This window comes from Diceros bicornis, chromosome 9 (genome assembly GCF_020826845.1).
Source record: "Diceros bicornis minor isolate mBicDic1 chromosome 9, mDicBic1.mat.cur, whole genome shotgun sequence".
Lineage (NCBI taxonomy): Eukaryota > Metazoa > Chordata > Mammalia > Perissodactyla > Rhinocerotidae > Diceros > Diceros bicornis.
In genome coordinates, this window is record NC_080748.1 from 78,147,622 (window position 1) to 78,165,030 (window position 17,409).

Genomic DNA, 17,409 nt, shown 5'->3' on the forward strand with positions numbered 1-17,409 from the left:
GTTTAATTTTTTTTCAAAATTTAACTATATTAATGAAAATAAATTATATTTAGACCACCTTCAATATTTGTACATCATCTTTATACAACTATAACAGTGCTTTCAAAAGACACTTTGTAAAAGACATTAACTTCACAATTAAAACGTGTTTTAAAAATGGCTGAACAATAAGAACATTAGTCTGAAATATATCTCATAATGCTGAGAGGTATGCTATTCCTTGTCAAATTAACTGTATTTGTATTCAAAATAACATGGCTTTTAACTAAAGACAGTTATTTCTTGTCCATTTCAGTGATTTCCTGAATCCAAAACAAAATCTGTGTATTTATTTCTTTGAAAACATCATTTGTTGACCGTCCTTTCACTGCCATGGAATGATTTGCCTTCTCAATCCAGTGGATTTTATTAGGAGCTTGCATTTTCTGTGCCACTTTTTCCAACAAGTTCTAAAGGGAAAAAAGAAGAGGATACTAGACTAATGGTCTATTGGTGTTTAGTAAAGATTCTCTCCCGCCCCACCTATACTGTGATCCATTTGCTAAATATTCATTCAATACCTACTCCACAGACTACTTCTGAGGCAATGGAATATGTAAGGAAATGTGCACAGAAGTGGCATGCCACGTCTCTCAGATACAGCAATACCACAGAACAGATCAAGTATTCATTATTGATGATAAAAAGTTAAGTAAATTCAAGCAAAAAAATTCTTCTAAAAATTTTTTCCCAAGGAAATTATATGGTTGGGAAATACACTAATATTCAATAATATTTACAAGTTACCAACTTTTTCTCAAGAGTCAATTTTATAACAAATTGAAGAATCTGCTTGAATGTTGAAATGATAAACCAAATGTACAGTCTAGTAATCGCAAAATCACAAGATTCAGATATTAATCTTTCATTTCCCAAATAAGAGTTAATCCATTTACCAACTCTCTTTCCAGGGAGATAAATTTTGTTAGTATGCTTATTATTTTTAGGTTCTCCAAAGCAAAAGTGTTACTAAGGCACAAAACTAAGCATCCTTTTAAAGGGACTGAATGTTGCAGGTAACATCTTGTTCCCAAGATATTTCTGTCTCTCATTCTTTCTCTCTCAGTCACACAAACAGCAAGTTATAATTCACCTTTTCACACATTTCATCCGCTGAGCCTGACACAAACAGTACAGGTTCTTTTATACGAAAGAGATCTTCATCTCTAAGTTTATGCTGCTGCTTTGGATGGTGCAGGGGATAAGAAATACAAATGAGACCTCGAACAAAATCGTCAGCATCATCTGGCTCAATATGACACATTACAGAAGCAGCTGCTCGTGAGCCCATTGAACGACCTAAAAACAATTAAAATTCAGTTTAAAATGTAAACACTCACATAAAGTAGTGGTGATAATGTGGCAAATTAGACTTCATTTACTGTTCATTCATCATATTTGTATATCAACAAATCACTTAACTCCAAAAGATGGCAATTAACAAGTTGCAATACACATAATGTACACCTATATCCTTATGAAGAGCTAAAAACTAATCCTCAATCAAATGAAAAAAAAAAAAGGAATTATTTTTCTAAAGAATACTTAAAAGAGGTGAGGACAATTCTTGCGAAGGAATCATTTGAGAGAGAGAGTGATTCAGGGATATAAACAAAAAAGAGAGACCTTTAAGTTACAATACATATGTATGAGGTTTAAATTTGCTTTAAATATATAAAGTACCTTGATATACTTATATATCAAGTTATATAAGGAATATACATTATATAAGGAAGTGACATACCAAAACAAAACAAAAAAATCCTAAATTAGTTTCCTGTCATCAATTAATTTTAATTCTCAATTACCTATTCCTATATTAATATGAGTAGATTTAAAAACAAGTATTCACAAATACTGCAACTTACCTCCAAGGAAAACACCTGCAAGTCTGTATTCTCCTGAGGTCCTCAGGTAATTCTAGAAAAATCCACCAAAAAATTATCAATTCTTCTCCCATAAAATATTCCACTGGAAAACCAACATTTATTTCTCATCGTTACTGAAACGTATGAAAATCTTTGCAAAGACAACCACAAAATCTTATGGGATTCTTCTTGAAAGAGATAACCAGTTCTTTGTTCTTCTGGTCATGCCTTCACTATCAAATCGTATGTTGGGTAGTACAGGCAAATATGTGAGCAAAAAATCACTTTACCTGTCTAAAAAAAATCAAGTACTAAAATATTTTTAAAGAACAAATTATGTTTAAAAAAAAAAAGCCAGTAAAAGCTTCCAACTAATATAAAATACTAATAATACTAATATCTAATTTAAAGTTCTGAAAAACTTAACAAACTTGAAATAATTTGGATTAAAAGAAATTTCAGATTTGTTTTATCCAGGGATTTTAGTTTCTAAACGACATACACAGAAAACTATGCTGTATCTGTACATTCATGGTATAGTGGGCAAAATATCCAGAACTATATTCTAAAGTTATATAATTCCATTAAGAAAATTACATCATAAGTAGCTTCCTTGGCAGTATTGTGGAGGAACATTTATGATGTGAGCATTCATCTCCATGGAAACTAACTGATGGCAAAAAAGAGAAATCTGACCACTACACAGCCTTCAACTACAAACCACTACTGTTGAGTTTCTAAGAATGCTCATTAAAAGATTTTTAAATTAAACCAAGTGACTGCTAGTAAAATTTATCTTAAACAGAATCCTGTTATAAGTAAATATAAAGAAATTTTCTTACCAAAACTGATTTATATGCCTTAATTCTATGTACAATATTAAGGCCTTTACAGGTAAATCTCAGGCAAAAAAAACCATGAGATGCAAGATGGGATGCCAGTGACATCAAATGAGGAAGATTCATATCTCCTGACGCTCCATGTGTAAGAATTATTCCATATGTTAAGTTCTTGTTAGGTACCAAACAAACAGCATCTAGTAATTTATTTCCAAAAGGTATTTTTAATTTAACCTGGAATTCAAGAGAATAAAGGGATCAAAAATTACTTCCTTGCCTATTCAGACAACTGAATAACTATATATGTTTGTGTTGTGAGACCCATGATTCAAGTCATGGCCTCCAAATAAAAAGCACTGATATTAATAAGAGCTAATATTTAAGAAGTTCTTATTGTGTGTCAGGTACTATTATAAGTGCTGTATATGTATTAAGTCATTTAACCTCCCTAATAATTCTATGAGGCAAGTACTATTATTATCTCCATTTTATAGATGAGAAAACTGAGGCACAGCAGGGTACGTAACATGCCCAAAGTTGTACAGCCACTAGCTAGGATTCCAACTCAGGCAGTCTGCTCCAAAGTCCTTACTCTTAACCACTAATATTACACTGTCTTTCATAGTACAAGTTGAAAATAAGAAAATTACTCTGGAGCCATAGGACTACAAACAAAAAAAAACGAACTCTGAAGATGCAAAACATATGAAAATATGTATTACCTCTGTATGACTCATTTTCACTGTTGAATAACAAACTTAGAGTGCATTACATCTGAGAAGCAAAGGACATCTCCCTGAAAAGAAGATTCTGTTGTGAAAGGTGGGTTGGCAGACATGGATATGACACAAGAACCATGAATGAACACATTCAGTAGCTGCACACATTTAAAATGACTTCTCTAAGAACTGGTACCTTTACATGTGCTTTATTTCATTATTTTCAAGGTTCCTATGGGCACTCAGAATTGGCTATAGGGCGAGGTGTGGAGCTGGCAGATGTTATGTAAGATAAAGCCAATGTGATACCTTGACATGGAAGCCTTAAGAAAATTCTTATCAAAGTAGAATGCTGTATCTTGGCGTATATATATATATATATATATATATATATATATACACACACACGTATTTTTTTTCTAAGCATCTTTATTCTCAACCATCTTCAACTTAATTTCACAGCATCTTTCTATTAACGCATTTCCTTCATGATTCTTATTCCCAAGTCTTCTTGCCACCCTGCAATAGAAGTATACATCCACACTCTCTGTCATGTGACTTTGCAGAGCCTTCCAGTAGGCAGGCAGAGTGTACGTCTCCACCCTATTGGCTTTGGGCTTGGCTATGTGACTCACTTTAACTAGTGAAATATATGTAGAAGTTTCAATGTGCCACTTCTCAGCTGAGGCATGGCGAATTTCCAGAAGTCCTCTCCAACTCTCACCCTCAGCCATGAGAAAAGCATGCTCCAGGTATTTTTGTTTTTTCAACCTAGGTCCCAGAATGAAGACACATGGAGCAGATCTGAACTCAAAACTAAAGTCTGGAGTCCAGCTTAGTCCAGCCAAGATCTAAACCACTGAAGAACCATGAAACGTTGACCTGAGGAACCAAGAGCATGAAATGTTGTAAGCCACTGAGATTGGGGGTTGTTATGCAGCATTCCTTCCTATTGTAAGAGATCTTTTATTGTTCAGGATATTACCAACATCAAGATCTCCATTATTCATCTATTTTTTCCCATTAACCCTTATTCATTCATTCATTGAATAGATAACAATATGGTTCAAAATTCAAAAAGCACCAAAAATATACAGTGAAAAGTCTCCCTCATTCCACTTTTGCCTTGCCATCCAGATCCCCTCTCCAAAGGCAACCAATAGTACCCACTTCTTGCATATCTTTCCAGATATTTTATATATATATATACACACACACACACATCTCCTTTTTCTTTTTATACTCTGGTGATATATTTTTCTGAAACATCTCCCCCAACTTAACATATATCTTGATTACTCTTTTCTTCATACAACTAGCTTCTTTCATTTTTTTTATGGCTGCAGATTATACCAAGGAAGGGCGGTACATAATTTATTTCACCAACCATCTATTAATGAACATTGTTTCCAAATTTGCTAAAGCAATATCGCAATGAGTGGCACCATCCTTACATTATTTTCACATGTGTGTAGATGTATCTATAAGATAAATTCCTGGGAGAGGAATTACTGTGTCAAAGGGCATATTCATTTGCAATTAATTTTTTTAAGGAATACATTTTTTTGAATAGGTAATATATGTACATGGTAAAAATTTTAAAAGAACAAAAATGTAAATAGTTAAGTCTCCTCACATTCTTTTCCCCCAGCCATGGAGTTCCTTTCTCTTCCCAGAAGCAACCACTGTGATCAACTTACTGTGTATCTTTCCATATATGTGAACGTGTGTGTAGAAGAATTCTCTTGCTTGAGCCTGAATTCTCTTATTAGTCTGGCTGTAAAAGTTCTGGGATTCGAGTGGGAGATGGAGGATGAAGGACTTCAGCCTTCAGTGTCCCTGTTTTCATAAACACTGCCCCATAATTAACTGTGCCTGGGGTGCCCTGGTTCAAAGATCCTGTTTTATCTTCTCAAGAGAATAGCCTCAGTCTTCTAACAGGAGAAAGGCAGTCACCCCACAGTGTGCAACGGGGAAGGAGAGCTGGACATCTGCTTCTCAAACAGACTTCCCCTAAGTCATCTTTATTTAAGCCCTCCACGTCCCCAGCACCATTACCTTCATCGCCAGTGCCCAAGGTGTCCAGTGCTGCCAGTTTCTATGCATTTTGAAGGGTCTGTGGTTTATAGAGAATTATTCCACAGTTCGCCCTGCTGCTGGTTTAGAATTGCACTGCGGCTTGCTAAGACATTTGCTTTCTAGAACCTAATATTTTATCGCTATTGTTTCCTTTCCCACTCCCTCCATCCTTGTGGGCTTATGTCTTTTAAAAATCCATTTCCTGCAATTTGAGTGACATTTCAGGAGGAAGTAAAATGAGACACATGTATTCAACCCACTGTCTTAACCTAGGATGCTCTCCTATTCCTCAACAACTTGTTTCTCTGTGTGTTTTCTCAGGAAAACTCTACTCCCTCCCAGACTTCATGAGGAACAGTCTGTCCTTCACAACCGGTGCACACGTTCTAGACTACGGGAAACACCGAAATCGTTCCAGGATGTACTCCCACCGCAACCTGCTCTAGACAGTCTAGGTCGTCATCTCTGGCTCCGGAGTCAGAGAGGGCAGGGTTGGCCGGGCTCGGCCTCCACGTCTTCAACTGCCAGTGGAGACACCACGGCCGACCTCCTAGAGACGCCGCGGCGATTCCTCGACCGTCTCTGCACTGCATTTGGCAGCGTCCCCACCGCGAGCCTTCAAGAGGGTCTTTCAAGGCTACTACTCAGAATGCAATCAGCGATCACACTTATGCCGAAGGGTCAAAACACCACAAGCTCCGTAACCCTCAACCGGAGAGACGCCTGTGATTATCCGCTACGTCGGCAGCAGGACGCTGGAGGTCGGCGGCAAACAAAACGTTAGGAGCTCAAGTCTTCAGGGGGTCGCAAACCTGCCAGGTCAACGACACGCACCGAACGGCGCAGGAGAAATTCGAGGCAGGTCTCCGGGAGCCTGGGACTCAACGGCCCCTGAGAATCGTTTCAGCGGCTCCACGGGCGCTCGGGCTCGGGGCCGGGCGGGCGCGTCCCGAGGGCCCGCCGCCACGCCTCGGAGCTCGGAGGCTGCTTCGGGCCAGCCGCCGGGACCGGCTCGTGCAACCCAGGCTGGACCCGTCCGGCTCTCCCCGCCCGCACGCCCCTCACTCCGGCGTCCGAACGACGCGCCAGCGGCCGGTGCTCGCGGGCACCGAACTTCCAGCGAGCGCCTCACGAGCCGACCAACAGCCCCTGAGGGGTCACGGCCGCGAGCCCCAAACCCCTCAGGCGGGCCCGCGAGGCGCGCTTCCCGCCAGCACTCTCTCGAGGAGCCGTCCCCCCATGTGGCGGCGCCAACCGCCGCCGCACTTACCGGATAGGAGAGTGGCCGGGGACCTAACCGCCCTCACTCCCTTCAGGGAGCAAACCACCACGCTCGAAGGGACCGCCTCGCCGCACCCGCCAGCACGTTCCGCGACTGCGCATGCGCACCCTGGCCCCGCCCCCGGGCGCGCGGGCCGGCGCGCGGGGCACGCTGGGAGCGGGAGTTTTCCCGCCTCTGCCCGCGGTGACCCGGCCGAGTGTGCCCACCGACCAGTGGGTAAGGAGCTACTTCCAGTCGCCGCCTCAACCCCGACTTACTCCATTCTGGACCCTTTACCCATCCCAGCCACTCCGTTCCAATAGTTGCGCAGGTCAAAAAACTGGGGTCAACTCTGTTCGCTTTATCTCACACCCCGCGATCAATCCGTCAATCGTTTGGGCTCTATTTGTAATGTATATGGATTCCAGTCACTTCTCATACTTCTACCAGATGGGTCCAAGCCCCACCATCATCCTTGCCTGAATTATTGAAATAGTCAGCTAAATGGTCTCTTGTTCCCACCCTTGCCCCCACCTCTTCGCTACGTTACCAACACCGCAGCCAGTGGGACCCTGCTGAAACACACCCGCCCGCCACCTTCCAAAGACTTCCCTTTTCCCCATAATCAAAGCCAAAGGCCTTACAGTGACCACCAAGGTTTTATATGATCGGTCCCTCACCTCTTAGCTCTCTGTTTCCTGCTGTTCTCCTTTCCCTGGCTCCTTCAGCTCTAGGCACCTGGGCGTCTTTGCTATCCTCGCACCCAAACCCACCAGACACGCCCCCACTACCGGGCTTTTGTCCTGGCAGTTCCCTCTACTAGGACAGAAGCCAGTGGCTAGCCGTCTTCACTCACATGTCATTTTCTCAGCGAGGCCTTCCCTAATCACCTCATCCACACTTCCTATTCTTCTACTCTGGTCACTAACATACTATGAACGTATCTGTCTCCTCTCTGGACTGTAAACTCCTCATGAAGACAGGGGTTTTTCATTGTTGTTATTTTTTTCTGAATCTCCTGTGTATGGAATAATGCCTGGCAAATCAATATTTTTTGAATGAATGAATCTTCCCCAAGCCCAGTGCGATTGGTAACTGCCATCTTTTCTGTCATAGCACATCTAAGGAAATAAAATCCAGAAAACCACTTACTGTCATTTATCTCAAGCTTTTTCCTGAATTACAAAGTCTTAATTAACATTTCTTGTCTCCTAATTTTCTAGCTGTGCTTTGTAGAACAACTTTACTTACATGCCTTAAAATCTACTCACTTTAAGAGTAGAATTCAATGATTTTCAGTAAATTTACAACCATTTGCAACCACCATCATCATCTAATTTAAGAACATTTCTATCACCCCAAAAAGAAACCTGTGACTATTTGCAGTTACTCTCTGTTCTTACCCTTAACTCTAGGCAACCACTAACCTACTTTCTATCTCTATAGATTTGCCTTTTCTGGGCGTTTCATACAAATGGAGTTATACAATATGTGGTCTTTTGTGTCTGGTTTCTTTCACTTAGAATAATGGTTTCAAGATTCATCCATATTGTAGCATGTAATAGTACTTTGTTCCTTCTTATAACTCATTTCTTTTTATTGCTGAATAGTATTAGATTTTACGGATAAACCACATTTTGTTTATCCATTCACAAGTTGGTGAATATTTTGATTGTTTTTGGTTTTTGACTTATGAATAATACTGCTATAACATTCAGAGAGACAGAAGGCAATGTGATGAAACAGAAATTTGAAGATGCTAAACTGCTGGCTGGGAAGATGAAAGAAGGGGCCACAGGACAAGAAATGTAAGAAATGCACCTCTAGGGGCCAGCCCAGTGGCGTAGTGGTTAAGTTCACACGCTCTGGCAGCCCGGGGTTCACAGGTTTGGATCCTGAGTGCAGACCTATGCACCGCTCATCAAGCCATGCTATGGTGGCATCCCATATACAAAATAGAGGAAGATGGGCACAGATGTTAGCTCAGAGCCAATCTTCCTCAGCAAAAAGAGGAAGATTGGCAACGGATGTTAGCTCATGGCCAATCTTCCTCACCAAAAAAAAAAAAAAAGAAAAGAAAAAGAAATGCACCTCTAGAAGCCAGAAAAGGCAAATAAATGCATACTCCCCTCAGAGGCTCCAGAAGAAACTAGCCCTATTGGGACTTTATTACCCTAGTAACACTGATTTCAGACTCTAACCTCCAGAACCATAAGAGAATAAATTCATGTTGTTTTAAACCACTAAATTTGTGGTAGTCTGTTACAGCAGCAATAGGAAACTAATACAAAACTTTATTTATGGACACCAAAATTTGAATATTATATGTTTCACATCATGAAATATTATTATTCTTGATCGTTTCAACCATATAAAAAATGTTAAAATCATTCCTAGCTTGCAGGCTGTACAAAAACATGTGGTGGGCCAGATTTGGCCTGTGGCCTATAGTTTGAAATATCCTAAATTAAATATTAGTACAATTAATCCATCCATGGATTAAAGTAATAATATATAATGACCATGGAGTTTTTATAATGTTTCAAAATTACAATACTATTACTGTAATTCATTATGGATTAATGCAACAAAAACAAAGCAAAATAAAACATGAATATTTAAATAGCTGTGTAGAAAGCATTGAATAAAATTTAATGCTTTTCTTTCTTAATAAGTTAGTATTTGAAATTTTAGTTTTTAAAATTTTTTTTTCAAAAATTTACTATCTTGATAGTAGTTGTTTATCATAAACTATACGAACATTTTGCTTAACAGTGAAAAATCAATAGCATCTTTGATCACCCAATCAAAAGTAGCCACCACCACCCACCCCACTTTCTCTCTGTAATACTGTTTTTATTTATCAAATCCATAATTATCTTGTTTATTTATGTTTTTACTGGTTTATTTTTATTCTTCTTCCAGAAGAGACAGTGACTGTTCACTGCTATATTCCCAGAGCCTATTCCCTGGCACATATTAGGTACTTGATAAATATTTGTTGAATAAATTCCCATTCATGATGGTTAATTTTATGTGTCAGCTTGGCTGGGCCAAGGTGTCCAGATATGTGGTCAACCATTACACTGGATGTTTCTGTAAGGGTGTTGTTGGATGAGATTAACATTTAAATCAGTGGACTTTGAGTAAAGCAGATTGCCCTCCATAATGTGAGTGGGACTCATCCAATCAGTTGAGGGCCTGAACAGAACAAAAGACTGACCTGTCCTGTGCAGGAGGGAATTCTGCCAGCAGACAGCCTTCAGACTTGAATTGCAACATAGATCTTTCCTGGGTTTCTAGCCTGATGCCCTTCAGACTTGAACCTCAGATTTTGGACTTGGGATCCTCCATAATCGTGTGAGCAATCCTTAAAATAAATCTCTCTTTCTGTATACACACATCTCATTGGTTCTGTTTCTTTGGAGAATCCTGACTAATACACCATTGAAATCTGAAATAAGAATGCTTGTTATCACAATTATTCAACATTGTGCTAGAAGTCCCAGTCAATGCAATAAGGATGGAAAATAAATAAGATTATAAATATAGTAAAGAAGATATACTGTCATTTTCAAATATGACTATATTTGAGAAAATCAAGTGAAGTTTATTAGATCTGATAAAATAATGCAGTAAGAAGTTGGGTACAGAACATAGAAAAATCTATAGTTTTCTTAAACACATTAAATAACCAGCTAGAGAAAATATAATTTAAAAAAACAGCCTAAACAAAATAGAAACAAATGTAGAAAATACCTAAGAAGAAACACAATGTAGAACATTCAAGATTTTATATGAAAAAACATAAAATTTTACTTTAGAACCCCAAAGAAGACCTGAATAAATGGAGATATACACCACTTTCCTGGGAAAACAGAATATTATAAACATTTTAGTTTCATCAACTAATCAGATTAATGAAATATAACTTGGAATTTTTATAGTCCTTGACAAATGATTTTTAAAGTTCAACTGAAGAATAGATGAGAAAAAAATTTAAAAGAACAATTAAGAAAAGAACAGTAAGGAAGGACCTATATATACTGAGACATCAAAAGATACTAAAAATTTACAGGACCATACTTTAAGATAATTTTGGAGATTTTTTTTATATCTCAAGGTGAGAAGGTCTTTCTATGTAAGTGCAAAACCAAGAAATCATAGAATAATAATTGACATATCCAACCACATAAAAATTAAGAACTTCTATACTGAGATTGGCACTGTGAGCAAAGTCAAAGGACCAAAAAGATTGGGAGACAACATTTGCAACAAATGTAATAGCAAAGGGTTGATGTCCATAATATATATAAAGAGTTAAATCAGTAAAAAAAAAATTTTTTAATTGAAAAATTGATAAAATCACTGAAAAGTCAAAGACAGTAAATAACAAAAGACAGTCAAATTCACAAATAATCAGGGAAATTTAAAAAAACAATTTTTATACTCAAATTGACAAAAATGTAAAAGATGACTAATACCCGGTGTTGCTAGGAAAATGGGATTTAATATTTTAGCAATAGGAGCATAGTTTGTATAGTCTCTTCCTATTTTGCTTTATTTATAAAAATTTAAGTTATCCATAGCCTTTGCATCAGTAATTTCACTTTGAGAAATGTGCCCCACAGTATTACCAGCAGGCAGCCTTTTTCAGAGAGCTGAAAATTAGAAACAATCGTTCCTCTATAGCAGAAAGAAGGGAAAAGATGAGCTACTATGATCTGAGTCCCTGAGGGATCTATCCTCCAAGTTTACTTTTTATCCTCCATGTCTACTTTTTAACAGTGGTTCTACTGAGAAGAAGATACGGATTGGAAGGAATTGATTTTTTGTTATTATGAGCATATGTTACTTTTATAGTTTTATTAAAAATAAAATATTACTTTTTAACTTTTTATTTTGAAATAATTACATTCATGGGAAGATACAAAAGTATGCACAGAAAGATCCTTTGTACCTGGCACTCAGTTTTGCCCAATGGTAACATCTTGCATACCTGTAGTATCAAAACCAGGAGCTAGACATTATACAATGAACAGAGCTTATTCAGATTTCATCAGTTATATATATATTTGTGCGTGTGTGTGTGTGTGCAGTTCTGTGTAGCTTTATCACGTGTATATTCATGTAACCAGCTCTGTAATGAAGATATAGGACTGATCCGTCACCACAAGTATCCCTCATGCCACACCTTTACAGCCACATCCTCTCTCCACATCCAAAATATTGTTCTTAAGGAAGATGTAACGTAGGACTATGGAAAGAGATCTGTGAGGTATTGTTGAGTGAAAAATTAAGTCACAGAAAAGATTTTTTGGAGAGGGAAAAATTTATATACATTTATATGAGCATATGAGGATTTCAGTTCAATTTCTCATACCCTAATTCAATGTTCCAACTGAAAATCTGGTTCTCTAAACCAGACTTTGAAAGACACTGACAGATAAGACTTGCCAAGTTTATCTTCCATCAACAGGTCACACATTCCAGGTTCAACAACGAAAGTCAGTCTTCCTGAATTCCTTCTTGGAAGCTCAACTCTCGTCATTTAGACTTAAACAAAAGATTTATAAGAGAAGCAGGGATGAGGTATGAAAGCCATCCTGTCAGCACCTACTTTTCACTTATTTTTACAACAAGAGGTGGTGTTCATTGGAGGAATTCCTGCTATGCTAATGTGTCATTTGAGATCCAGGGAATGTATGGGCCATTTGTGGCAGTGCCACTGTGATGGATTGAAATGGCAACTCTCTCAGGGTGAAGAAAAAAGATCTGTACAACGAGAAACACATGTTCCAGAAACTTCTAGGGTTGGTATTTTTTGGTAATAAGTCATAAGACTCAATTTATCTGAGCCACAAAGTGAAGGAAATAATAATTCTTCAGCCACTACAGCTGCTAGTATACTACTATTATACTGCTAGTATAATGCAGAGACAGCCTCTTTGCTGATTAAAAATATTATGTTTTGCCTTTTGTCACTAATCCTCCTGGAATCCATCTTTGGATATAGTGTGTGCTAGGGATCCAACTGTTTTTCTTCCATGTATGAATATCTATGATATTGTGATTTATAGTAACAAATATATATTTTGTCTTTGTCCAGTTCTTGGCACAGAGCTCCTACAGTCCTTGAAATTTCCTAATCAATGAGAGTGATAAAGGTGTATTTTGTTATGTTAAGGAAGTGTCCTTTGGAAAGCACCTAAGGAATGGGGCTGGTTGCCAGGAGAACCCACCATGTGATTCCACAGAGGGGAGAAGGGCTGGAGGTTAAGTCACTTGCCAGTGGCCAATGATTTAATCAATCATGCCTATGTAATAGAGCCTCCATAAAAACCCAAAAGCACAGAGTTTGAAGAGCTTTCAGGTCTGTGAATCTGATGCTTCCATGGGTCCTGGAGCCCAACTCCAAACTTCACAAGGACAGAAGCTCCTTTGTTCAGGACCCTGTCCTATGCATCTCTTCATCTGACTGTTGATTCATATTATTTAATATCCTTTGTAGCAAACTGGTAATTGAGTGAGTAGAATGATTTCCTGATTCCTGTGAGCCACTCTAGCAAATTAATCAAACCCAAGGAGGGGGTCTTGGGAACCTCTGATTTATAGCCAGTCAGTCAGAGGCACAGGTAACAACCTGAATTTGGGATTGGTGTCTGATAGTGGAGGGCAATCTTGTGAGACTTAGCCCTTAACCTGTGGAACTGGATGCCATCTCTGGGTGGATAGTGTCAGAACTGAGTTGAAGTGTAGGACACCCCGCTGGCGTCTAAGAATTGCTTGATGGTATGGCGGAAACTCCCATACATTAGAACTGGAACTGGAATCATTAATGCCCAATTGAACCAGATACATTCACTGAAATGTGCAACCTTTCTCCAACTATCTGCAGTTCTTGATTGCAGATTGAGTTTTTACATAAACTTGGGTATGTTTATGCATCAATATTCTGTTATTGTTCTATATTTTCTATCCCTGCACCAATATCACATGGTCTTAAAGATTATATAGCGTTATAAAAAGTCTTGCTATATAGTGAGGAAAGTTCTCACAATTCATCCTTCCTCAAGTGTGTTTAATTTTTCTTGGACTTTGTAGGTCCATACTTTATTTAAGAAAAAGTTTGTGATGTTCACCAAAAAAAGGGCAGGGTATATCTTGGTTAAGGATTATATTGACTCTGTATACCACGTGGGAGAGAATTGACATTGTTAATCCTGATTTTGCCAATCCATGAACATATATTATCTTTCAATTTAATTACTTTTTTAAAGTTTTCATAATTATCTCTGTAAAAGCTTGTCCATTTTTCTTAGATTAATTCCTCACTTAAGTACTTCATAGTTTTCAAAGCTATTCTAAGTGCTATCTTAAACATTTTAATTTCATTTTCCGTTACTAGCTGGTGTATTGAAATGAAACTGAATTTTATATGCTGGTTTGTTATTTAGAAAATATCAAATTTTCTTGTTAATTCCAACAATTTATCTGTAGATTGGTTTGGATTTTCTGTGTACTGAAGCCTATAACCTGCTTTTAATGACAATTTTATTTATTATTTTTCAATGCTTCTGCATTCTACTTCTTTTCTAGATTTACTGTGCTAGCTCAGACCTCCAGCATTATGTCAACTAGTAGTATGTGATGGTGGGAATCCTTATTTGTTCCCAATTTCAAAAGGATTGATTTTGGAAGATGTAGTGGGTTGAATAGTGGCCCCAAAAAGATTATGTCCAAGTCCTAACCTGCTTACATATGAAATGCGACCTTACTTAGAAATAGAGTCTTTGCACATATAATTAAAACTCTCAAGATGAGATCATCCTGGATTTACGGTGGGCCCCAAATCCAATGATGAGCGACTTTATAAGAGAGAAAAGGAGAAGATAGAGAGACACACAGAGGGGAAGACCACGTGAAGACAGAGGCAGAGATTGGAGTGAGGGGTCTACAAGTCAAAGAATGCTAAGAATTACCAGCAGCTCCAGAAGCTGGAAGAGAGGCCTGGAGGAGAGGCATGGAGGAGAGGGCCTCTAGAAGGAACCAACCCTGCCGATACTTTGATTCCAGACTTCTGGCCTACAGAACTGTGAGAGAAGAAATTTCTCTTGTTTTTAGTCACCAAGTTTGTGGTAATTTGCTGAGTCAGCCCTAGAAAACTCATACAGGAGAAGATAACATAGGAAACTGGCTTAGTGACCTGGGGATAAGGAAGGATTTCTTAGATAAGATACTAAAAGCACTAACCATAAAAGAAAAGATTGACATATCCCTCTATGTTAAAATCATGATCTTTTGAACATTAAAAGACCCTGCAGTGGAATTTAAGACACGCCATAAATTAGGAGGTATGCCGCAGATACAATCAGCAAAGTACTAGCTGCAAGATATACTTCTATGAATCCACCAAGAAGTCAAACAACTTAGCAGGAAAATGAGCCTAAATAAATAAATAAATAGAAAATTTACAGGAAAAGCTATGCAAGTGGCTCATGACTATCTGAAAAGATGGTCAGCCTCATTAGTAATCACAAAAATGAAAATTAAAACAGTTCCCATTCACACCAATTAGATGAGCAAAAAATTTAAAAGCCTGATAATATCAAATATTAGCAAGGAAGGCAAGCAACTGGAAATCCTGTATACTGCTGGAGTGAGTGAAAATTGGGACAATCAAGTTGGAAAGTTGTTTGACTTATATACATACTCTATAAGCCAGGAATTTCACTCCTAAGCAAATGTAGCCAAGAAACACGAATAAGCATGTCCACAGTAACTTTGATTAGAATTGCAAAAACATGGGAACAACCCAAATGTTCATCTACAATAGAATGATAAAAAAAAGCAATCTTATTCATATGGTGAAATACTGTCTGCATATACAAATGAATGTACTGCCACTGTATGCACCAACAGGCAAGTCACAACAACAATAGGGAAGTCTCAACAACAACATGTTCAGTATGATATCATATATATCAATTGAAAAATTGATATTTCTTAGGGAAGTATATGTAGGTGATAAAAGTATAAATAAATGCAAGGAAACGATTATCACAACCATCACAATAGTGGTTACCTGGGAGCAGGTTATAGGGTGATAGGATGAGGCACAGAGGACACTTGTGTTGAACCTGAGTAGTAGTGTCAAAGCAAAACCAGACTGGACAATAGTTAAAGTGGTAAAAACCATTGTTATTCAGGTCTACTGCAATAGGGGAAAAGAGATCTCAGTATAGAACCGGCTCAGTTCTGAATAGAGGAGGGGCGAATGGGAATTTATAGCCAAGGAGCAGGTGGGGTCAGTGGATGGAAAATTGCTAAGAGGAAACAGGGGTTCAGGGGGATTCTGGCTAATCTGACCCAACAAGATTCTTCCTGAAAACAGGCCAGAGTGATTAGAGATCACCTGGGGGATGGTGGAGGACCAGGAACCCGATTAGATAAGGAAAGTGATCAGATATGGAGGATGGGGACTCTTACTAAACTGACTTCTCAGGGTTCTTGCTAAAACTAGATTTTATAAGGAAGGAAGTGCAAAGATGGGCCTAGGGTTCAGGACCTTGACTACAGTCTGGTCAAGCAAAGAATCTTTGTGAGTACTTACATTGGTGTTTTCTTATAATTATTTTCAAACTGCAGATATATGTTTTATAGTCTTCTGGGTACACGATACATTCCACAACTTAAAAAAATATACAACAGATTATTTAAATGGAAGATGGATGGAAGGGAAACTTCTAGGTAAAGAAATTTGTAGGACATTGTATTATGGTTCAGTGTTAGGATTTCTAGTTCCTTTTTAATTCTCTTAATCACATTTCCAAGTGATTTTCATTCATTTAGTCATTCCTTCATCTATTCCATATTTATTGAGCCTTTCTAGTTGCAGTACCCTATTAGATTACACAGAAGAAGAGCATGGTCTCTCTAGTCAAAATGCTTAAAATCTGGTAAGCGAGAGAGACAATCGACTAGAAGATATCACATAGCATGGTAAATACAATGACACAAGTATGCAGATAGGGAGACTCAGAGGAGATTCCTGAAACAAGCACTGAAGGATATCTAAGCCAAAAGAAGAGAAAGTCTTGGCATTCCAGACCAAGGTAAGAAACAAGGCAGGGAAAGAACAGGAAGGGAGTGGTTTTGCTGGACGACAGGGTACTGAAGGGGAGGAAGACTATCCTCTAACCACTCTGGGTCCTTTCTGGCTGGGCTACAAATTAAATTGACAAGAGACCGAATAGCAGGAGAAAATCAAAGCTTTATAACATGTATACATGGGAGAGACCTACTGGGTAACTGAGTATCTCGACAAAATGGCAGAGGTTCTCTTCTTAAATAGATTTAGGTAAAGACAAAGGAGGATGTTGGGGGTAGGGGGAGTCAGTTATGGGAGATTACCAGAAAAGCACAGTAAGGTTATTATGCAGCCTCATCTTCCACATTGATAAATTTCTAGAGATGAGGTCATCCCCTCTTCTGCCCGGTACAAAGAGGGAGATACCTTTACAAATGGAGATTTCCCTTACAAATGTAAATGTCTCTTACAAAGGATAACTTCTACTTTTACTTGGAATGGGCTTACCAAGGAC

The 17,409-nt window shown here is 38.3% G+C and overlaps 1 protein-coding gene across 2 annotated transcripts; it reads right to left on the reverse strand.

The window, feature by feature from the left end:
- Positions 1 to 64: 64 nt before the first annotated feature.
- TEX30 (testis expressed 30) lies at positions 65 to 6,897 on the reverse strand. Of its 2 annotated transcripts, none has more exons than XM_058548452.1 (6): positions 6,815 to 6,897; positions 3,469 to 3,542; positions 2,750 to 2,980; positions 1,908 to 1,959; positions 1,133 to 1,338; positions 65 to 449 (listed from the first exon to the last, which is right to left on the reverse strand). In XM_058548452.1, the coding sequence occupies exons 2-6, from the start codon at positions 3,481 to 3,483 to the stop codon at positions 276 to 278; spliced, it is 678 nt and encodes a 225-aa protein (XP_058404435.1). In that variant the 5' UTR covers positions 3,484 to 3,542; positions 6,815 to 6,897; the 3' UTR covers positions 65 to 275. The 2 variants fall into 2 exon arrangements, with proteins under 2 accessions (XP_058404435.1, XP_058404434.1); XM_058548451.1 differs by lacking the exon at positions 6,815 to 6,897 and adding an exon at positions 5,166 to 6,432.
- Positions 6,898 to 17,409: the final 10,512 nt, after the last annotated feature.